The 23,481-nt window shown below is 48.8% G+C and overlaps 1 protein-coding gene across 3 annotated transcripts in view; it reads left to right on the forward strand.

Moving 5' to 3' along the window:
• The window catches only part of Wasf2 (WASP family member 2), a 64,449-nt gene extending 44,323 nt beyond the window's left edge, over window positions 1-20,126 (forward strand). For all 3 annotated transcript variants that reach the window (XM_052177619.1, XM_052177618.1, XM_052177620.1), the window contains 7 exons: window positions 5,854-5,988; window positions 6,494-6,647; window positions 9,127-9,244; window positions 10,250-10,380; window positions 12,957-13,112; window positions 14,750-15,258; window positions 16,055-20,126. In XM_052177619.1, the coding sequence (XP_052033579.1) occupies window positions 5,854-5,988; window positions 6,494-6,647; window positions 9,127-9,244; window positions 10,250-10,380; window positions 12,957-13,112; window positions 14,750-15,258; window positions 16,055-16,212 (1,361 nt within the window). In that variant the 3' untranslated portion in view covers window positions 16,213-20,126. The remainder of the gene's footprint in view (window positions 1-5,853; window positions 5,989-6,493; window positions 6,648-9,126; window positions 9,245-10,249; window positions 10,381-12,956; window positions 13,113-14,749; window positions 15,259-16,054) is intronic.
• Window positions 20,127-23,481: the final 3,355 nt, after the last annotated feature.

Raw genomic sequence — 23,481 nt, forward strand, 5'->3', positions numbered from 1 at the left:
ACTATCAGAAGCTTGCATTCCCCTAAGTAGTACTAGGTCCTACCTTTAAAGTAGGAGCGGAGGCTGGGCGTGGTGGCGCACTCCTGTAATCCCAGCATTTGGGAGGCAGAGGCAGGCGGATTTCTGAGTTCGAGGCCAGCCTGGTCTACAGAGTGAGTTCCAGGACAGCCAGGGCTACACAGAGAAACCCTGTCTCGAAAAACAAAAAAACAAAACAAAACAAAGTAGGAACAGAGGAGGCAGAGCCGTGTGACCAGACGATGGATGGAGTCAAGGCTTCTAAGCCTTCGCCTAGCGTGGGTCCCGTCTCTGTTGACCCAGGGCTTAGTGAGCCTGGATGGGGCATCACAGAGAATCAACCCATTGGCAGTGCCTGTCACACACAGACACTGACGCAGCAGCATGGCAGCAGAGCTGTTGCTGGCAGTGCAGCTCCAGGAAGCTGCAGAGGCTCTCCGCTTCTGTCACCACAGAAGACCTAGTGATAGAAGTCAGTCATCCACAGCTCAGAGAACATTCAGCCGCCCTCCGCGCACGCTGCAGCTCTGCTCACAGCAGGAGTCCTGCCTCCATTAATGGAGGCCATTGTGGACTTTCTTCCCTTGGTATCAAACTGCTTCTATCTTGAAGCTGGTCTGAAAGCCAGGGTCAGCTTTTACCTAAGGACCAAGTTCCTCATATTAGGGCACTAACTCCATTCACACCCAGTAGACATGGATTGGGTGTATCTTACATGGAGGGTGCTGTAATGACACAGAAGTGAGAAGAAAGAAGATGACCCCTGACTTCCAGGAGCTCAGAACCTACCAAAGGAGATAGGGAGAAATAAGTTTACTTCTGTCTAGGAAGTTGTGTTCCCATTTTTCAGACGAACAAATGAAAGTTCACCGATATGAAATAATTTTCCTAAAGAGACATGGCCTATAGGACTCAAGTTCAGTTATTCCTTATTTTTTTATCTACTTATCTTATCCTAAGGCTCAGCCCCAGGACCTTGTGCATGCTAAGCACATGCCCAGCCTCAAATGTAAACATTTAAAATTTAGCTAAGAGTTTATTTGCTCTGTCACCAATTCTATCCATGCCAATGGTGTCCTAGTTCAGGTCTTTGTTGACTTACCTAAAATATTTTTAATTACACTGAGGTAGTAAATTAACTTATTTTTTAAGACAGGATCTCAGACTGACCTCACATTTGTGACCCACTGCCTCAGCTCCCAAGTGCTAATGCCATGAGTCTCAGGGGAACTGCGGTCCACGCCTCTCTCTCTGGCTTCCTCTCTTTCAGTGTCTGCTTAGATCTGTCCTGTATACCAGTAGTGTGGTGTGCTTAAAACAGACAGCTCACCTTTTCTCTTTATAATTGTTAGCTTTGAAATTTTTTGAGACAGGTGTTATTTTGTAGCTCAGGCTGGCCAGAAGCCTTCCAGATGCTACAGTATCATTCCTAGTTCTAATTTGGAATCTGTTTGTTCATTGATACAAAGTTTCCTGTACTTTGGGTTGCCCTTCATCCAGTTGAATAGCCAAGGATAACCTAGACAGTTTTAAAAAAATGTGCATGCTACACAAGCGCTGCACCACCAGAAAAAATCTCTGGCTCTGACTTTGTCTTTTTGAAGTATCATCTAACTTTGTCTTTTGAAGAAATTGCAGTAGTTTTTTTTTTTTTTTTACATTTGAAGAATAGAAACGGTCAAATCTGATTGGAATTACAGTTAAAAGTTCTTCTAAGGCCATGACTAGGGCGGACTGTTTAGGTCTAAGTCTTCCTGCCGGTCACCACTGGGGGTGTCGTGCTGCAGGTGAGAAGCTGGTCTTTACATTAAACTGAGCATCATCTTTCTGAATCGGGTTTGGGAGGTTCCTCTAAGCTTGGAATTTAAGTATTTAATGGTCATTTGGTTTTGTGACAAGGTCTTGCTATCATTCTTAAGCTTCACTGGAACTCAGGCCCAAGTGATCCTGTCACAGCAGCCTTGAAGCCTCTTGGGGCTTGGGGAGGCCCCACACTGGCTTAGACAGTTGAACTCTAAAAAATTGTCTCCATGGCTGAGCAATATAAGAAGTTCACTGTGGCAACTTAGATCGCTAGCTTATTTAATCTGTCTCATAATGTGGTGGGAGGATATAATCACAGTCCCCAGTTTACAGGAGAGACTAAATCTGAGAGATTGTGACTGCCTAAGAAGTACTCAGTGTAAAAGTTAGGTCCTGCTTCTATGTCCCACTCTCATGCTTCCAGAAATAAGACTTAGACTCGAAATACATTTACAAATACCTTGCCCATATAGCTAGGCTGGTCTCTAAATAGAATCATAACTTAAGATAACCCACTTCTTTGCATTAATTTAATCTACGTTTTACCATGTGTCTGGTTACCTGAGCTCAGGTACCAGACATCTGTCTCCTCGGATCTTCCCGCCTCAGCCTCACTCCAGAACCCTTTTTCCTCCCAGGTGTCTCATCGTCATTTCCTGCCTAAGCCATAGGCTTTTTAATTGACAGGGGATGCATCCATACCATAAAAACATATCCTCTCTACAACACAGGGCGGGAGACATAGCTTGACTATTAAGAATACTTGTTCTATGCTGGAGAGATGGTTTAGTGGTTAAGAGCACTAGCTGTTCTTCCAGAGGTCCTGAGTTCAAATCTCAGCAACTACATGGTGGCACACAACCATCCGTAATGAGATCTGATGCCCTCTTCTAGAGTGTCTGAAGACAGCTACAGTGTACTCATATACATAAATAAATATTAAGGGAAGAAAGAGTACTTGTTGCACCCAGATCTGTGGTACATGTATTCCAGAACCCCCAAAGCAGAGGCCAATGGGTTTTCTGAGTTTGAGGCCAGACAAAGCTGCATAGAAATACCCCGTTTCTAAAAGCAAACAGAGCAGGAGGACACTTGCAATTCTTTATTGGGGGGAGGGTTTGTTTTTTTTCCAAGACAAAGTTTCTCTGTGTAGCCCTGGCTGTTCTGGAACTCACTCTGTGGACCAGATTGGCCTGGAACTCAGATTTACCTACCTCTGCCTTCCAAGTGTTTGGATTAAAGGCGTGCGCCACCACTCCCAGCTAACACTTGTAGCTCTTAGACCAGAGTTTGGTTTCCTACACCTGCATGGTGGCTTACAACTTCCCATAACTCCAGTTCCAAGGGATCTGGCACCCTCATCTGGTCCTATGTGGGCAACCACATGCACATGTGCATACTAACAAACAGAAACATGCATATGCAAAGATAGGAATAAAAACTAAGAAGAAGTACTCCGGCATATAGAAACAGCTGCAGCATAGGCTGGGCACAGTGATATGCAAGTCATCTCAGTGCTGAGGAAGAAAGGAATGAGATCATGGCAAGTTTGAGGCCAGCCTGGTCTACTAAGTGAATTTGAAACCAGCCAGGGGAATGTAGTGAGACAGTGTCTAAAAATAAAGATCTGAGCTCTAACAGTCTGGGTCTTCTGACTGGAGGTCCACTGCTCTTTCCATTTTCCGTTGTGTGATTCTGAGTCACCCAGGGCCTAACCTGACATGGCAAAGCCTTCACCTGCCTTGTTCACTCTTCAAAACTGGGAGGAAGAGGCCAGCCAATGCTGGTGCACACCTTTACTCCAGCCTGGTTTACAGGACACAGCCAGGGCCACACAGAGAAACCCTGTATCAAAAAAAGGAAGGGGAAAGCATCTGGAAGGCAGAGGCACACAGAGCCCTGGGTTCAAAGACACCTTGTAGGGTGGCTCTGGAGAGCAGCTCAGGAGTTAAGAGGAACAAGCAGGTGTCCATGATTAGTACACTGGATGAGAAATTACTTCTTTAGTAGAATTTCAAACTAAGATGAAGGCGTCTCTAACTTATCTACATCTGACACAGGCATGCAGAACTTCTCATGGTGAGAAGGGCACTTTATGTTTTCTAACTCAGGTTTCAAAGACCTTGTCTGCACAGAAAGTTCCGAGCCAGCCAGGAACTTTCTATAGTGAGACCCTGACTCAAAAAAAAAAAATCCATTTTGTATATTGAGATCTTGTGAGATTTTACCTGATACCCCACTGTCACAAACCCTTCCACTATAGAACAGAAAATCTGGGTCTTCTCTGGGACACAGAAATATGGCTTAACTTGTATTTCTTTCTCTTCTGCCAGAGCAGTTGAATTTTTGCTTTTGTTTTGTTGTTGTTGTTTTGAAGTTTGCTTTTGTTTTGAGACAGGGTCTTAAACTATGAGCCCACTGTGTAGCCCAGGCCGGCCTTGAACAAACAGCTATCCTCCTTGGCCTCCCAAGTGTTAGGTTTATAGGTGTGAGCCACTGCAATTGGGTATTTTAAAGGCTTGTCCATTTTCCATGCATAACGCTGCATATTTCTTTGCTTTTGTTTCCAAACACAATTTTTCTTTACTTGGTGGATAGGAGCGCTGCTGCATCATCAATGTATCAGACTGGATCCTCTACCTGCAGAGCAGGGGCGCAGCATGTCTGCCTCTTTGGAGTCCTTTGAGCTCAGGAATTCCTCCTCACTGCTGCTGCGTGGGACCATGCAGTATGCAGAATCAGGGGCTCCTCGTTGGCTAATTAAGTGCACCAGTAGCTCACAGTGCACTTGTCCTCTGGGTTCCCCTGGACAAGTTAACTACAGTTTACCCTGAGGGTGTGGTTTTGCCCTTCCAGTCTATATTAGCCTAATCCCCCCCTCAAATATATGCTAGCTTAGAAGCTAAAGAAAAAAATTAGACCTCACTTTATTTTATTATTTATTTATTTGTTTGTTTGTTTGTTTATTTAGTTTGGAGTTTTGGATTTGGTTTTTTCGAGACGGGGTTTCTCTGTATAGCCCTGGCTGTCCTGGAACTCACTCTGTAGACCAGGCTGCTGGCCTCGAACTCAGAAATCCACCTGCCTTTGCCTCCCAGAGTGCTGGGATTACAGGCGTGCGCCACCACTGCCCGACAAGACCTCACTTTAAATAGGTCTCAAAATATTGTCAGGTGGGCAGTCACCTATGTCTGCCTTTACTTTGTGAGCATACAGCCGAGGTGGCCATTTACCAGTTCGCACTTCTTCCCACTCCTAGCAAGGAAGTACCGTGTGGCTCAGAATAACATTGTGGAGGTATTTCAAATTGCTGTTTCTTTGGCTGCAAATTCTCCTTGTGTTCAGGGTTGAAAGTACAGAACTCTTTTCTTGTTCTAAAAAGTGGAACTTTGTGGGAAAAGACCAGTGGCGTGTTGTTTTCCAAGGAGGAGTTGAATATCTCAGCTTTTCGCTTGTTCCCTGGGGTGTGGATTTGAAGGATTGTAACCTGGAGCAAAGACTTTGAAAGCTGTGGGTGAGAGAATGTAAGGTGACCTTTTCACCCTTAGAAGTTTGGCATCTTTGTGTGGGTGGGGAAACTCAGGCCCCTTAGAGATGCCCACATCTTGGTTTTCAGTGGGCTTTTGAAATTCTACTGAGGAAGTAATTTAGTGTATTAGGCATGGACACCTGGTTGTTTCTCTTAACTCCCAGTCTGCTCTCCAGAGCCATTTTACAAGGTGCTTTAGGGAACAGGAGGGACTGAGAGCCACGGGCGAATGTTTGCATATACTGCCTGCTCTTCTGGGACTAACTTGTTGATATTGCACCTTTTGATTTTTTGTTCAACTTGCTTTGAATATCACGTTTGTTCAGAATTTGCCAAAAGGGTTCTCTTAGTTATGGACTATACGCGCACAGTGACCAGGCATGGGGACTTGTCCAAGGACGAGCGTGTGTATATTGTATTTGGTGGACGATGCCCTCGTTAGTCATTGCGCTGGCTCCTCGCACTCCTGTGCACTAGTGACTTGCTCTGTTTGCTCTTTCTAGGTAAGTATGCAGAGGACATTTTCGGAGAGATTTGTACTCAGGCCAGTGCCTTTGCCTCCCGAGTAAACTCCCTTGCTGAGCGGGTTGACCGAGTACAAGTTAAAGTCACTCAGCTGGATCCCAAGGAAGAAGAAGGTAAGGAGGCTGAGCCGGAGTTGTGGGCCTGCTGAGCAGTGTCTGAGAATCCTGCCCTTGGTTGTTAAAAAGCAAGAGGAGAGCTCAGAGAGACTGATGCATGTCTACTCAGAAGTGACAGAAGCCTCCTGGGTGGTGTAAAGAAACCCTTTACCTTTACCACACACCACACTCCTTCCATTCCCCGATCCCCTTGTTCTCAAGTTTCCTTTCTCTCGATGGTATTTTGCTACCATAAAAGTACTTGGAAGATTGGTTTCACCTAAGGAGAGGCCTGCAAGATCTGGCCACATAGTAAACCTTTGTGTTGCTTCATCTGTTCCATCATGAAATGGCTGGGCTGCTGACAACCTTGTGGGGCTTCCCCAGAGGGGAAAGGAAAAAAAACCTGGCTGCAGACGCTGCAGCCAAGAAAGGCAGCAGCTGAGGCGTCTCTGACGGTGTGACTCAGTGTTTGCTCAAATAGCCTGTCGTCCATTTTCTAACGCCTTCCATCTTCTCTCAGTGTCACTACAAGGAATCAACACTCGGAAGGCCTTCAGAAGCTCTACCATCCAAGACCAGAAGCTTTTTGACAGAAACTCTCTCCCAGTGCCCGTCCTAGAAACCTATAACAGCTGCGACGCTCCTCCCCCTCTTAACAATCTAAGTCCTTACAGGTAACTGTGGGGGTGGTGTGCGTGCGTGTGTGTGTGTGTGTGTGTGTGTGTGTGTGTGTGTGTGTGTGTGTGTGATTAAAAACTACATTGTCTAAAATCTCTAAAGATAATGTTTATATCAGAGAATAGTATGAATGTCCTGTCTACCCCAGCAAAGACAGAGTTTACTCTTGTTGGGTCTCTAAAAGTCATGCTGTATCTCCTATATATTGAAAGTTTGTTGTACCATTGATGCTGCAAAGTTTAATTTGGTAAAAGCAAGTCCATCTGGATTCCATCCAAGGAATTTAGTTATTACAGAAGCAAGAGGACTTGTTAGCAGGCAGGATTCCCAAGGGCCACATTCTAACCGGGTTTCTACTTTCTCAGAAAATTCTAAATTACCAGATGTTTGGGCAAGTTAGTGGGACAGCCTCACACTGGCTGCTCTAGGCTCGAGAGGGGGCCTCCAAAGTGTGGGGATTATTGGTATCCTTCCACGTGAGAGCCATTCACTTCATTTTGAACAGCCTTTGGATGGTTTCTTCTGCAAGGACTTGCCCTGTTGTAGGTAGACATAGAAGAGGAACAAGGTGGGCTTAAAGACAACCTAGAGACCCCTTCTGGTGATTTGCTAATGTCGTCCTGTACCAACCAACAGAGCAGAAGTAGAAGGGAGTACTTATCTTGCTTGTATCCATAAAAAGTAGTTACAGGTAGCTAGATGTAGGTGCTACCAGTCAGACAGGGTATACTGAAAAGCAGTATGTGTCTACCTCTGTGAATTCAAGGACACTGGTCTGTCCAGAGAGCCTCAAATGGAGCTTTGTAGTGTCTCAGGGATCGTGCTGTGCGACAGAAAAGGTTGACATACTTCATAGTACTGAAAACGATATGATACAGTGTTTGTATGGTGGGATAAGATTGACAAATAATATTGAGATATTTCATCTTTCTGGAAACTGTATTTCCTTCTTTAGATGCATACTGCCGCAATTAGTATTTCCTTCCTCCCAGTTATCTGGACTTGGCCTAACAGAAACAAGCAGTGGTGTCTCTGACTTAGAGCAAGATATAGTTAATATAAAAATTGTTACTGTCAGGGCCTGGAGAGAGAGTTTAACACCTAAGAACATCTGCTGCTCTTGAAAGATCAGTTCCTAGCACTTAGAGCAGGCAACTCACAACTGTCAGTAACTCTAGCTTCAGGTGCTCTTACGCCCCCTTCTGGCCTTTATGGGAACCCACATACATATGTGCACAGAGACATGCATGCATACATGCACATATATTAAATGAAAATAAAATAAATCTAAAGCATTTTTTAAAAGGAACTATTAATGGTTGGTCTAAAAGTACCTTTGGTGTTTGAAAGGCAAGGAGTAGAATTGTCTTTCAGAAGTTTTGGTTGGTTGGTTGATTTGCCTTTTTTTTTTTTCAAAAAAAAAAAAAAAAAAAAAGATTGGTTCTCTCTATGTAGTCCTGGGTGTCCTAGAACTTGTATATACACCAGGCTGTCTTCAGACCAGCCTTTTAGATTTTTGTGTGTAGTTCTTTTTGTGACACATTCTCTCTACATAGTATAGGCTGGCCTTGAACATCTGATGCTTCTCTCTCTGCCTTCTGAGTGCCAGGATTATAGACATGCACCACCACTCCTGGCTTCCAGTTTTTATTTTAAAAGAATAATAATCCTATACCTGGAAGCACACACTTTCTGAACAGTGGAAGCTTCACCATACCAAAGCAGAAGATTCTAGTCAGGATCACGGGGTATGGCAAATAGTTCTTACTTAGTGGCTCACTCTGTACTATGTATTGCCATACCCACAAAGACCCTGTGGTCTTTTGTTATTTGAGACAGGGTTTCTTTGTGTAGTCCTGGCTGTCCTGGACAACCCCCCTCTCTAGACCAGGCTGGCCTTGAACTCAGAGATCCCCCTGCCCCTGCCTCCAGATAGATCTTGTGGTTTTGAAACAGCTGCACATTAGTGCTCAGTGGGTCTCCTTGCAATAATGCTCTACAAGGGAGCAAGAAGTAGCAGTGTGCTTAGCTCCTTATCTGTGTGTAGAAAAGCAACTGTAGACACATTGGGTAGAAAAGACCTCAGTGCTTTCTACAGCATTCTGGGGAATGGGTAGGGAAGGGGAGCCAACAGCAGAAGTCTCCTTAGAGATACACAGTATCCAGATATCTTTGTCGTGACTGTGCAGGTGATTAGAAATAATCAAAATTCCTGCCAATCTAGCCCTATTCTTGCCCTGACCATGAAGATTCCTGCATGGGAACTGAAGTTATGGCCAAGGTTTATAAGGAGTAGAGGGCACTCACTGTTAGAACCATTGAGAATCTGGTATGGGAACAGAAACATGCAATCATATGGTTTAAAGGCATCCTGAGTCTTTAGTTTAAAAACTAACTGGTTGGTGTTTGGAATATTGGATTTGGTTGGGAGCTCATCTCTCCACTGACAGCTACTTGTCTTCATTTCTATCCCAGGGATGATGGAAAAGAGGCACTCAAATTCTACACCAACCCTTCGTACTTCTTTGATCTTTGGAAGGAGAAGATGCTGCAGGACACCAAGGATATCATGAAAGAGAAGAGAAAGCATAGGGTGAGGGGAAAGGGGCCTCTGTTCTACACATCAGTAGCACAGTTGTAGAGGGGGTAAAAAGGAAGCCAGTCTTATGTGAAGTAATTCCAAGTGACTGCTTGCTCGGATGCCAGGTAAAACTCTTTGTTTTAACAAAACAAAGAACGTGTCCACACCAAATACCACCAAGATGAAAGTATAAATCACACCAAAAATATGCGTGCTTCTTGGCGCTACGTAACAACTGAGTATATTTGAGCTGAGCTTTAGAAGTGGACTTTTCTGTTCACCAGTTATTTTTCTTGCAATCTGCACCCAACTCTGCTGGACACCCAGCTAGCCTGATCCTATCCACAACAGTTCTGCAGCTCATTTCTGAGAGACAAGCACCAGGTTAACCCCTCCACTGCTGGGTGGGCGAGGCCAGGATTGCCTGGTTTGTGGTGGTGCTTCTCTTCTCTCTCTTTAGGCTCCTGGTGCTGTGTGACCTGCCAGCTTTGATCTAGCAATCCCATTAGCATGGCTGTCAGCAAACCCAAGAGAGGGCCAGAGGCTAGTGAGGCTGCAGGAGCTGGAAAATCCTTCATTGGTGGTTTTTTTTTCCCCCTTTTCTTTGCTTTGCTTTGTTTTTAACCGTTTTAACTGGTTCCTTCTATCTGCCCCAGATCTCGAGCTGTCAGTCTTCATCCCTTGATTAACCATTGTGGCACAGCAAATAGTAAATAACTGTTTACTAACTTCCTAACATTAGAGCCACTTAAAGATGTGAAACAGTTACCCAGAGAGGTAGCTGCTGTTTCCTGTTAGAGGTGCTTGTGTGTGAGATGGAGCAAATGCTCTGCCCCGAGGTGGTTTGAATTGGACAGCCTCAAGGTCACTGCAAACCTGGGAATCCTGTAAAGTCTGCTGTTGTCATGTGTTGTTGGCAGATCATTTCATGAGTGTGTGTCCGTAACGATGGGTAGGATGTTAATGAAGCATTTGGAAAATGTTTTACAGAGGCTTTTCTGTTCCTTTTCATTATAGAAAGAAAAGAAAGATAATCCAAATAGAGGGAATGTGAACCCACGTAAAATCAAGACACGCAAGGAAGAGTGGGAGAAGATGAAAATGGGGCAGGAGTTTGTAGAGTCCAAGGAGAAGCTGGGGCCTCCTGGGTAGGTGACGCTTTGGAGCGGTTGGGAACCTCAGGACAAAAGGCTCTGGCGTGATACCATTCCCACCATCTGAAATCTGGCTGTGGGGTTTAGACTAATACACCATTAATCGATTACTTTTAAGAGCATCCATCTGGTGATTAAAATTTCTAAATAGGGCCTGGAGAGATGGCTCAGCAGTTAAGAGCACTAACTGCTCTTCTGAAGGTCCTGAGTTCAAATCCCAGCAACCACATGGTAGCTCACAACCATCTGTAATGAGATCTGACGCCCTCTTCTGGTGTCTGAAGACAGCTACAGTGTACTTAGATATAATAAATAAATCTTTAAAAACAATTCTAGCCAGGCAGTGGTGGCACATGCCTTTAATCCCAGCACTTGGGAGGCAGAGGCAGGTGGATTTCTGAGTTTGAGGCTAGCCTGGTCTACAGAGTGAGTACCAGGACAGCCTGGACTATGTAGAGAAATATTGTCTTGAAAAATCAAAAAATAAAAAAAAAATTTTTTTTTAATTCTAAATAAGTCAAGAGACTCTGCAATTTAAAGGAGGTGACTGGACTGGTCTGAAAGGGAAGGCCATGGTTTCTAAAGGTCTCAGAGGAAAGATTGGAAAAGCAAAAAAAGTGGTCTTGGAAGACCTTTGCCTCCAGAGCACACATGAAGGCTGTGCTGACAAGCTGGGCTGGGCACGGGAGGGGCAGAGCAGGCAAGCTGTGCAGGTTCCCAAAACAAACTCTCAGCCAGTCTTGGAAGAGAGGCTCACCAAAGGACTGAATGCAGACCTCAGAGTCAGTATGGGAAAGGCTATTGGGCCACTGTGGACGCAGATACATCGCTCTGAATAAGTGGGAGCAGGCATCCTGACCCATTTTCCAGTACCGAATTACACGGCAGGTTTAAAGAGGCAGGATGGCTTTAAAAACTGGTTATCCTGATGTCTGACCCCTGTGACATTCAGAGCCAAGTCACTATGACTGCCTGGTGTGAGAGTACCCTGGCTTTTCCTCTAAATTCATTGCATCTGGCTGTCAGAGATGTGTGCAGCCCATACTGGGTGCTGAACACTGATAAAAGGGAAGAGCTCTTGCTTTTAGAATCACCTCCATGGAAATCTTGGCACATGTGATACTTGTTATTCCTGGATTCAGAGGTTTGTTTCATAACCATGAGGAAGACCATGGAAATGAACCTTTCTACAGAGAAACCAGTGCTAAAGGGGCCTTCACTGATCTCACTGACCAGTAAGGGGCCATTTTGTTCCACAGTCCCAGCCTGTTTTGATATGCACATGGCATAACATTAGTGACTCTTGCGGCCATAAATGCCAACTGTCAAAAGTGTGTGTTTGATTTGAGACTCGGTACTGAAGAGGAGGAGCTAGCCTCCCCCACCCCCGGCCCCAGACCCAGACCCACCCCCACCCCCACCTCCCACTTTCCTGAAGGGTTGGACTTGGCTATGTGGCTACGCCATGTGAGCATGCTTGTGGGTGACTGTCAGAGATGTGTGTCCAGGTTTGGGGACTTTTCACAGTAGAGCATCATCTGATTTATTTACGTCCCCACAGTTCTGACCCTGGGTCCTGTTCAGTGAGTTCTGAGGACCTAGCAGTGGCAGAGAGGAGAGGGAGAGGAGGCAGAAGAGGCCAACCTTGCCGGTTGGTGCCTGGTGTACTTCAGCTTCCTGCTCTGTGTTCATGTGTGTCTGAGGTGTTGGTGTTCGTCCAGAGCCAATGCACCAGGGCCTCATGTGCTGAGGAATGGGTTTCTGTGCAGCCAGCTCTAAAATACTGCTTAGCCCCTCCCCCACCCCCCTTTGTTTCATTTTCTTCAAGACAGGATTCCTCTGTGTAGCCCTGGCTGTCCTGGAACTCACTCATTAGACCAGGCTGGCCTCGAACTCAGCCATCCCCTGCTTCTCCCTCCTGCGTTCTGGGATCAAAGGTGTGCACCACTGCTGTCAGGCTTCTAGCATCCTGCTTTGAGCAGCAGCTCATGTGAGAAGAGACATGGTAGAGAAACCGTAACGACTGCCCGCGGCAGCCTGCACTGGTCCTTGCCTTGCTTCGGCAGGCAGTCAGACCCTCGTGGCCCTTAACACTCCGGGGCTTGTCTACCTCAGAATGAGGCTGCCAGTCGCGTGTTTGTTACCGCCTGTGGTGGTTGGCTTCGTTCTTTGTCTTATGAAGATTTTGGGAGTCCTAAATACCTAATCATAAATACCTAATATTTATGAGAGCATTTAAATAGATGAGATCTCACTGTGTGACCCTGGCTGGTGTGGAATTTAGAGTGACCTCAAGGTCCCACAGTTTACCCATCTTTGCTTCCCTATACTGAGACTGAAGTCACATACTACCATACCTAGCCTAAAGTATAATTTTGGTGTAACAGGAACCATATGGGGAATCTCCTTATTTTTCTCTACCCTAATAATCTTTGTGTCAAATGCACTCACATGGTATCTTTTAATAAGAAAAGAGAGAACACTCAAGATCTGTATGTTTAAATACATCTTGGTGCTTTGGATGGAACTGGATTCTTTAAAAGACAACTTTGACCTTGGTATGTTATCAGGTACTCATCCACCTTGGTGTACCAGAATGGCAGCATTGGCTCTATTGAAAATGTGGATGCGGCCAGCTACCCACCACCACCACAGTCAGACTCCGCCTCCTCGCCTTCCCCTTCATTCTCTGAGGACAACTTGCCTCCCCCGCCAGCAGAATTCAGGTAAATGGTGGAAGCTCTTCCATCCATCCTGGAGTAAAACACTCAAGAACAAAGTAAGAGTTCAAAATCTAGGCCAGGACCACTACAGTGACTTCAGGCAGTGACCTCGTCGACAGCTGCTTCAGCTCACTTCTGTGTAGGCTAAACATGAGCTGAGCAGGAGGATAAGAAAATTAAGACCAGCCTGGACTACATAATGGCAGGGGGGAGGGAGAGTGGGTGGGAGACAGCACACCGAGGGAAAGGGGAAGACAGACTATGTGACTTCCAGTCTGTCCCTTTGGCTGTGTGTGCGTTGGGGTCTTTGGTAGATATGTGCAAAAGGATTGCCCATGATGGTGAGAAGGGAATCTGAGGATTGTTCAGACGTCATGGTCCTCTCGGTTCCTTTTCCCTCTCTAAGCCTGACGGGTGGCCTTCAAGCTGCTCTCTTCCCCCTGGGTACTGCCTGATTAGTGGCTGAGTATGTTGAAGGACCCTTGGATGGAGACTAAAATAGTACTGACCTCTTCCCCTCTCCTCATTCTTGGCCCTTAAATTACCAATTCCAAGTCAGTTGAGGCTTAAAGGTCTGTGGAAACCCTACCGATAAGTGTTGTTGCTGCTGCTGGTGTTTTTCTCCCTCCTCCTCTTCATTGTTTGTTTTTGAGATGGGGTCTCTCTGTAGCCTAGGCTGTCCTAGAACAGTGTAAGCAGACTAAGCTGGCCTCAGACTCACAGATCCACTGCCTCTGTCTCTGGGATAGGGCGTTGAAGGCTGAGCCAGCACTTCTATGTAATAAGGTGCTTTTCTAAGCAGTAGCTCTCAGGGCAGGGCAGGGGCAAAGGCTCACAAGAAAACCTCCCATCTTCACACTGTGACCTGAGACCTTGGAGCTAGAACCCCACAAATCTGATCTCTAAGTGAGCCTTCCCCCTCTTTCAAACCTGGGTCAAGAGTTAGCCAAGAGTTGGGAGTCGTGGTTCACGGCTTTAATCTCAGCATTTAGGAGATAGAGGCAGGCCAGTTTCTGTGAGTTGAAGCCAACCAGAACTACATAGTGAGACCCTGTCTCAAGCAAGCAAACAAAACTGGCTGTGTTAGTTCAAGCCTGTAATTTTAGCACTTGGGAGGCTAAGGCAAGAGATTATCATGTGTTCTAGGCCAGCCTGGACTACATAATAAGGTCCTATCTTTAACTCCAAATGGACATCTGCCCCTACCAAATTCAGTAGCATTCATAGAGGAAGAAACAGAGCCCAGTGGATGACAAGGACTTGGATTTTGATTCTAGTTCTTTCTTGTATGTATTTAGGTATAGCTAGAGGGTTAAACTGACAGCTGCCATGGGACCTCCAGGAGGGTTCAAGGAGCCATTTCCTGGAAAGATTAAAGGGACCTGAACTGCTGTCTCTGCCATCTTCCTGATGGGGCACTCAGTAGTCTCCTTCAGTCTCCAGTTGTCTCCCCTTCTGTGAACGGTTCCTCCCCACAGTGCTGCTCGCTCCTTGGTGATCTCTTTTGGCCATTTCCATCTGTCTGAGGCAGAGTGAAATGGGAATCAGCTAAGAAGAGCCGAGCTTATAGATGGGCCTTCCTCTGGGCAGGGATTGGCACGGTGAAGGGGATGGTGACTCTTGTCCCTTTGGCCTTTCAGCTATCCTGCAGACAACCAAAGAGCATCTGTCTTGGCTGGACCCAAAAGAACCAGCATGGTCAGCCCAAGCCACCCACCCCCAGCTCCTCCTCTGAGCTCTCCGCCAGGTCCCAAGCCTGGCTTTGCTCCTCCCCCTGCCCCTCCCCCTCCCCCTCCCATGAATGTGCCGCCTCCACCACCATCTATAGCATTCGGGTCTCCTGGGACCCCTCCACCCCCATCACCTCCATCTTTCCCTCCTCACCCTGATTTTGCTGCTCCTCCACCACCTCCACCACCACCAGTAGCCGACTACCCAATGCCGCCACCTCCCTTGTCCCAACCATCTGGAGGTGCTCCTCCACCTCCTCCTCCCCCTCCCCCTCCGGGGCCCCCGCCTCTCCCCTTCAGTGGTGCCGATGGCCAGCCTGCTGCACCACCACCACCTCTTTCTGAGGCCACCAAGCCCAAGTCTTCATTGCCTGCCGTGAGTGATGCACGAAGTGACCTGCTTTCTGCCATCCGCCAAGGTAAGTCGGGGCTGGGTCTGAGATGGGGGCATGATCTTGACCCTTTCAGGGGACAGCTTTCCCAGACAGCTGAGAGATGAGACTTCCAGATCAGGGTGGGGCTCCCTTAAGGATACCAGGATGGAGAGTTCTTTCTATATTTGCTGATCATGAATTATTTTTTAGGCTGGGACCCTAGAATTCTTTGAAGTAATAAGCACGTTATATGTGTTTACATACATACTTTTTCTTGGGAAAAGATCTCCAGATGAAAATGAGTCACTGTCCATCGGCCAACTTTCCAGCCAGCCTCTGTGGCAGCTGTCTTCTCTGCTCCCCTGTCTGTGCCCTGTGTCCTCCCTCTCCCTCTCCGGGCTCTCATCCTCCGCCACCTTCCCTTTTCTTCCAACCTTCTCCCTCCCTCTCCCCCTCCCTCCCTCTTCTTTCTCTCATTGGGGTCAGATTTGGTCCTGAGGGTTAGGTGTGGTTTGTTCTGTTGGTAACCCTCTGAGCCCACTGTAGCTAGGATTGAGCACTTCCTGACGTACGGTGACCCTCTACCTTCAGAAGCCTCAATGCCCACAGCCGGGAAGAAAAGTAGGCTTCCTTTCCAAGATGCTGATTCCATAGGACCTGTCTTTCCTTTTTATTTTCTTGCTTCTGCAGGAATCCCTCTTTCTCTGTCCATTATAATCCTGCCCTGATCATACTCAGTACCAGAGCTCAGTACCGGGCCGTGGGCTAGGGCTGTGCTTGCTAGCCCCGCCCCCTCCCATCAGGCTGTGCTTGCTAACCCGGCACCCCCCCCCCCCATCAGGCTTTCAGCTGCGAAGGGTTGAAGAGCAACGGGAGCAAGAGAAGCGTGATGTGGTGGGCAATGACGTGGCCACCATCCTGTCCCGTCGGATTGCTGTCGAGTACAGCGACTCAGAAGATGATTCCTCTGAATTTGATGAAGACGACTGGTCGGATTAGCTGTCTGCCTGTTGCCCACATTCCTCTTTCTGTTCCTCCCACCCACCTTCTCCGATACAAACTGTAACAGTCTTAGGGGGGAGAAAGCAAGGACAAAGAACTGTAAGGGGCCAAAGCCTTCTCTGGAACAACCAAAGATCTAGCCGAGTGCTTCCTTCAGATTACCATGTACTCTTCCCCGTCCCTGCTTGTAGGCTCCTGGGTCCATAGCTGAGCTGATCCGTCCTTCCCACAAGTGACTGTTCCATGTTGACAGGGAGGAAAAACCCTACAGCAGATTCTTTTGCTTGGGCTTCAACTGGAGATAGTGCCTTCCCCTGATAGCCATTTTAACCTGTGGCCTTCCTCCAAAGCCTTGCATTTAGCTGCTTCAAACAATGCTATCCACCTCCTGGTCTTAGAGCAGTGGGTGCAGCCTGTGTGGCCGCAGCTGCTCCCTGTTCTGTGCCTTGAGACTATAAAGCAGGCCAAGTGCCCTGGCACGTAGACCGGCACAGCCCTGCCCCACACAGCCTTCTGCTGCAGGTGGGCTCGCTTCTGCTCAGCTCTGCCCAGATGCCTTTGTTCCAGAAGCATCAGGCCCCTAAACACTGTCTCCTCTGCCCAGAAGTGATGCCCTTCTGGAGGCTGAGGCTGTGGCCTTCCTCCCATGCTCCCTCCCTCTTGGTGAGTGTGGTGTTTGGGTGTCCTTTGCGTGCCCCTCCTCACCCCAGGTGCCTTAAGACTGCACAGCCCAGTTTTAACCTCTGATATTCATGACCAAACCAGCCCTGACACACAGGGACCTGGGCCTCTGCTGATTGTCAGGAGCAAAAAAACTTGAAGGTGTGGCACCGCAGGACTGGAAGGGAAAGGAACACCTTGGGTCCTGCCTGCTCAGGATGCCGAGGCCAAGATGAGAAGTGACTCTCTCAAGGTCACACAGATAGTGATAGAACAAGAGCCTAGGCTTCCTGTTTCCAAGTCACCCGTGTTTCCTGGGACCAAATAATGAGCACCTGCTGGAGTCTGGGCAGAGCAACCTGGCTCCATTCGACTCCAGAGCTCGCGAATGCAGTGCTTGCATTTGGAGGGCTTAGCCTGTGCCGCCGTCAGGCAGCACCAGTGCAGCTTTAACCGCAGCCTCTCTGGTAACTGTTTATTTCCCTGTCTCCAGCCAGTCGTGTGGCATGGGAGCCGCGCTGGGGAAGCAGAGTAGAGGGGAGCAGTGGGGCAGCCAGCCTTGGCAGGTGTGCCCGCCTGCCAGCCCGCAGTTCACTGCAGCTCCCTCCCCCTTTTGTTTCCTCAATTTAAGCAGAGGTTGTGCCAGCTGTAGAAACTTCAGTCCCTCAGGCTGGCAGCCACAGCAGGTACCTGCCTGGGGGAGCCTGGCAGCCATGGAGAAGGCTGAGAGGCAGAAGGACACGAGGTCTTCCTGCCTCTCCTCCTCACTGTGCATGGTGATGCTGCCCCCCACCCCACCTCCCTTCCCAGAACTAACACACGGGTGCTATTATTCAGGGAAAAAACCGAGCAGCTCTGGCCAACAGCAAGGTTTCTTCTCTTCTGCCCCAACTATTGTGTGGCCTCTTGTGCTGAAATCGGCTTCTCTGGCTTCAGAGCCTGAAACAAAGAGAAACAGGATCTGTCTCTCCCCTGCACAGCAAATGGTTGTAGTAATTGCCAAAGCCCTCATAAACCCCTCCGGCTTGAGGAGAGTGCAGGCATGGCTCTGCCCCTGCGCGGACTGAGTCCTCCTCTCTGCCTCCTTTCTTAACTCAGAGGTAGGGACTGAGCACAGGTGCCAGCAGGCCCTCCTGCTGTGACACTCCAGAGTGCTCTGTGTCTCCCTGTGTCTGCCCCCCAAATACAGTGTCTGGCACTCAACCCCATGCTGTGCCTGTTTCCCACCCTGTGCCTTAGAAGCTGAAGGTGCTGTCATCACAACCTTAAAATGGCTGTTGATGGCACCCTGGCTGCAGCCCAGCGGGGCTGGAGGGGCAGGGGAGGGCAGTGGTCCTTCCAGATAGAAGTCCTGGGGCCTGGTTTGGGCCTAATGGTTTTTACTAAATTACTCCCCTCCTGCTCTCCGAGAAAGGGGAGCCAGAGCCGCTCACTGTGGTTCTGCTCCGACCTTGAAGGGGTGGTGTTGGCCTGGCTTCTGGAATGGACAGAGTCCACCAGGAAAGCCTGGGGGCGGGAGGAGAAGGGGAGGGGCCCTGTCTGCGGAAGGTAGGATTAGATCATTAGCTCAGTGACCTCCTAGGGTTTCGATGTGCTGTGTTCTCATCCTACAGCTGGTTTGGTAATGATCTGCAAGTCCCGGAGAGCACCAGCACAGCTCTGCCTGACGCTCTCATTAAAATCCACGCAGCCAAGCTCTGCGCTTTGTAGCAGCCGGCCTTGCAGAGCCTCCTCAGCCTGGGGGGCTGGGGACCCAGTCAGCCAAGGGTCCTCTCGGCTCTACTTAGGCATATGTGTACCAAAAAAAAAAATTTTTTTAAACATGCTTCTTTAAACCCAGAGCCCTTTAAGATAATAAAGGACCCAGTGCAGGTGGGTGTGTTTGTGGAATCCTGTAAGCATAGAATACCAAGTTTAGTGACTATTTAAACTGGGATGAGACTGGTGAGAGTCTAAAGCAGTGGCCCATAAGGACTCTTAAGCGCCGAGGCAGAGGAGCCGCCTCCCTTCCCAGTCTGCCTAGCCCAGGGGGGCTGCCCCCATTCCTGTGGCCCAGGGGCCTAGCTTGCAATTGGTAGTGTCAGAAGTGACTTGTAGCTTTGCCTTGGTTGTGAGATGATTTCATTCCAGGGGAGGGGGTGGGGGATCCCTTGGAGGCTCAGAGCAGCTGGCCCAAGCTCCAGCTGCCTCCAGTGGAAGCTCGAGTGAGTGAGGGAGCGCCCTCAGAAACGACCCTGGCCAATGTCACCGCAGAGCTGAGGCGGCGTTGTCAGGGCTAATGTGAAATCTCTTCCCGTGGCGCCGATCCTCTGACTCTGGAGCGCCAGCTTGGACAGATTGAGGTCTCTGTGGCTTTGGTGACCCTACTTGAGCATTCCCAGCGTGTCCCTGCTCGGCACTAGGACTGCCTCCTGCTCTGCAGCAGCCCCTTCCTTGACCTCAGGGCTGGCTCACTCGGCTCCCTCCCTCCCTCGCAGGAGAGGTGTCAGCCTCTGGGAGGAGCGGGATTAAGCTTTGAGCTTGGCTAGTGCCCATTCGACCTGGGACCAGGTGTTAGAGACCTGCTCCCCCTGCCTCCTGCCCGTTCACTTCAGTAGGGCCTCGGTGAAGGCTGAGAACAGTTCTGTGCCTGTATTAACTTTATTCAGTTAATTGGCTTGAGAAACTAACCAGTTTTTACTTTCTGCCTAGAATGCTGTATACATAGGAGAGAAAGCTATCATGTTCCCAAAGTGCCTTGTTTTCTCTGATATAAATATATTTATAAGGACATATTCCAAAAGGTTCTTGGTGTTTCCCATATCATGATTTCTGCGAGCTAATACACAGTGGGAGTACTGTCTAAAAACAGACCCTTTCCTCCCAAAGGCAGGGCGGGGGTGGAGGGGGTCAAGCACCCCTGCTGCCCCTGCCACCCCTGTCATACAGGGAAAGAACATCCACATTTTTTTTTTTTTAGATAGGGTTTCAGGTAGACCGTGGGGCCCTTGACCTTACTATATATAGCTGAAGGTGGCCTTGAACTCCCAACCCTTGCCTCAGCCGTGCCTGGCTAGGACATCCAATGTTTTTGTTGTTGTTTTGTTTTGTTTCAAGTCTGGTTTCACTTGCTTCACTGCCAGGCTTATTGTGTGTACCATATTTGTGCTCCTGATAACCTGAGGTTCCATGTAACTCTTATGTACGCGCATGAATACTTTAAATGCCAACCTTCTCAATAATTTGATAAAATCTTTGTAGTCACTCAGTTACCTCTGGTGTCTCTGTGTGTGTGTGTGTGTGTGTGTGTGTGTGTTTCATGGGAGAAGAGATCATCAGAAGCAACTCTGAAGGCCACAGGTGGGTGAGGGAGCTCTGTAAGGGGTCCAGCGTGGGTGGGCTTCAAAGGCAGGAGGCCTCTGGCTAGTTTGTAGGCGCAGGGCCCCTTCTGTGAGGACAGTCCTAGAGCTGGCTGCCCACGACTCCAGGCGTACACTGAATGCTGATGCTGCTCCCAACATCTGGCCAGCATCTTGTCTGCCTCAGACCCAAGCAACTTACCTTAAATAGAACCGTTTACAATGGAATCCGATAAAAAGGTTTTAGGCTCCTTCAGACCCCATCTCTTGCCTGCCTGAGGAAGACTGAGGGGGCTGGGCTTGCATTCTGACCCCCTAAAATGACCTACCCAGGAAGCAACGGTTGTTTGGAGCACAGCTGCTGTGGGTTACTGTCCCCGGGGGTAATTTATGAGCAGACACCCAGATCCGGGCCCAGCAGACACAGCGGGATGGCCCGGAGAGACGAAGAGGAGCAGAGAAGGGTGGGCACCGTGGACCGTGGGTCACCACGCCTGCTGTTCGCAGTCACCCACGGGCATCCCGGGAGGGGGCAGAAGTTTTGAATTGTCAGCAAGTGCTCCGCCAGCCGCTCTGAGCTCATCGCTGGAGGTGGGGTGCCGGGGAGGGGGCACAGAACCCCTCGCTCCCCTCCCCTCCCCTCCCGAGCGCGGCGGCCTGTGTTTAGTCAGCACTTGGCCGCCGGAGCTGGTGACTGACAGGCAGCCAGACGCCCGCTCTGGCAGAAGACAAAATGGTGTCGGAGCCGCCCTTGGAGGAACGGGAGGGAAGGAGTGTGGTTCTGGGAAACGAGGCCTGTGCCTGGATGCTGTCTCCACTGCTGGCACTCGGAAGCCCTGACCCTGGGCGAGTTGCTCGACCTCCTGGAACTAGGGAAAATGGACATTTACGGACCGCCCACTACCTGCTCTAGGCAGCATATGCTAAGTGTTCGAGTCCCCCGTTGGCCAAGAGAGGTGCCTAATCCTGCCTGCTATGCCATTTAGACTGCTTAACAACCCACCCTGCCGCAGGTTGAGGAGTGCCCGGGTCTAAAATTTCATCTTATCTGCCTCAGTTTTACAGGTGCAATAACAGGTGAGGGTTATTTTTGTTCTTTGGTGTCAAGCAAGCTCGACTGAGGCCCCAGCGGTCTTTGACCTTTGGAGCAGAAGGAGCCTGTGCCCTTGACGACTTGGGAACAACACGGGTTCCCTATGTAGTCCACGCAGGTACGCCCTGCCCTGTTCACGCATGTACAAGTTTACTTACATTTGTCCGTACGTAGCATACAGTCCAGGCCCAGAAAACACACGCACACATTGTGTACAGAGCTCGGCTCTTATGCAAAGCAAGGACACAAGTCAGCACACAGCTATGGGGGCAGCCATGACTGCAAGCACATCTAACCGTCCTCCTGAGCCACGGGGCTGCCTGGCTCCTCGGCCAGTTACTCACTGCCCCCTCCTGGCCACCTTACCACCAGGGCAACCTGGCACCATTTCCTGAAGTTCTGCTTGGGGTGATTGGCAACCAGTTCTCACCTAGATCCTTGGAGTCAGGAACAATTTCTTGGCCTCCCTCCCTACCCCCAGGCCCAGGGTGTGGGGCACCAGGAGGCTCTTCAGGATTAAGGACACAGACAGCCTGAACTTCCTAAGCAATCAAAGTAGAATTGCCCTCCTGTGTGACAGCAGGGCAGATACCTCCCTCTCCTGCAGGCAGTCACCCCCACCCTGCCCTAGAGAATTGTGTGCATGCACGCACATGCTCAGCAAGCACACACACACAGACATGCATACTCTCTCTCTCTCTCTCTCTCACACACACACACACACACACACACACACACACACACACAGGCACGCATACTCTCTCTCTCTCACACACACACACAGGCACGCATACTCTCTCTCTCTCTCTCTCACACACACACACACACACACACATATGCAGGAGCTGCTCCAGCTCAAAGCTCCCTGTTTTCTGTCTGGACTTGAGCTTCCTTTATTCAGCAAGGCATGGAGCCTGCTCCTGGGTGCAGCCATTCCACTGTGCTGTTCCGGTGTCTTCGCAGCTGATAATGCTCCTGCTCCCAGATGTGCACCTGAGTAGAGCACATCTGTAAAGAGTTCAGTGGCTTCCTCGGGACAGACTTGAAAGGCTTGCCCACTTAAAGCCCTTGACTCCTATTGTACAGATGTGGGAAGGCACAGAGGGCTTAGCAGCTCGCCCGGCACCACACAGCAAACTGGCATCAGATGTTAAAATAGAAACCTTATTGATGCTCAAGAGAACACACAGCACCTTATGAGCTTGGGCCCAGAGATAAGGAGATTGGAACCTGAGGGGTAAAGCCAGGAGCTCTTTTTCTTCAGAAACACTCAAGGGATCCCTTTGGCTATCTGAAGACTTGGGGGAAGCCCGGAGAGGTTCTAGACTCGGGCATTCAGCAGTGAGGCTGGGAAAAATGCACCTTGAAGGCTGTGTGGGTTCCATTGCTTGCGACTGCACAGGGTAATCCCCTGGCTTGCTTTTCTGCAGAAGCCTGAGGCAAGCTGAGGAGCCTCTCCCTGGCCCACAGCTGCTCGCTTGTTCATCTACATGTGCATGCATAAGTGAGGCATGCTCTCACCAGAGTTAGTTTATGCATGCCTAAAGTAGTGCATATGAGCTTACACACAGGTTTATTATCCATGACTTGGGCTAGTTGGTTTATGTGACTGTTTATTTTGAGACAGGGTCTCCGTAGTCCAGGCTGGCCCCAAGCTACTGGTGATCCTTTTGCCTCAACCTAAGTGTTAAAATTCTAGGTATCAGCCATCGTGCCACAATGCCTACCTTTTCTTTTTTAAAGATTTATTATTATATGTAAGTACACTGTAGCTGTCTTCAGACACACCAGAAGAGGGCATCAGATCTCTTTGCACATGATTGTGAGCCACCATGTGGTTGCTGGGATTGAACTCAGGACCTTTGGAAGAGCAGTCAGTGCTCTTAACCACTGAGCCATCTCTCCAGCCCCCCTTTCTTTTCTTTTCTTTTCTTTTCTTTTCTTTTCTTTTCTTTTCTTTTCTTTCTTTCTTTCTTTCTTTCTTTCTTTCTTTCTTTCTTTCTTTCTTTTTCTTTCTTTCTTTCTTTCTTTCCTTCTTTCCTTCCTTCCTTTTTTAAGACAGGGTTTCTCTGTGTATCCCTGGCTGTCCTGGAACTCACTCTGTAGATCAGGCTGGCCTGGAATTCAGAGATCTGCCTGCCTCTGTTTCCTGAGTGCTAGAATTTAAAGAATGTG

Source organism: Apodemus sylvaticus, chromosome 3, assembly GCF_947179515.1.
Source record: "Apodemus sylvaticus chromosome 3, mApoSyl1.1, whole genome shotgun sequence".
In the NCBI taxonomy this organism is placed as follows: domain Eukaryota; kingdom Metazoa; phylum Chordata; class Mammalia; order Rodentia; family Muridae; genus Apodemus; species Apodemus sylvaticus.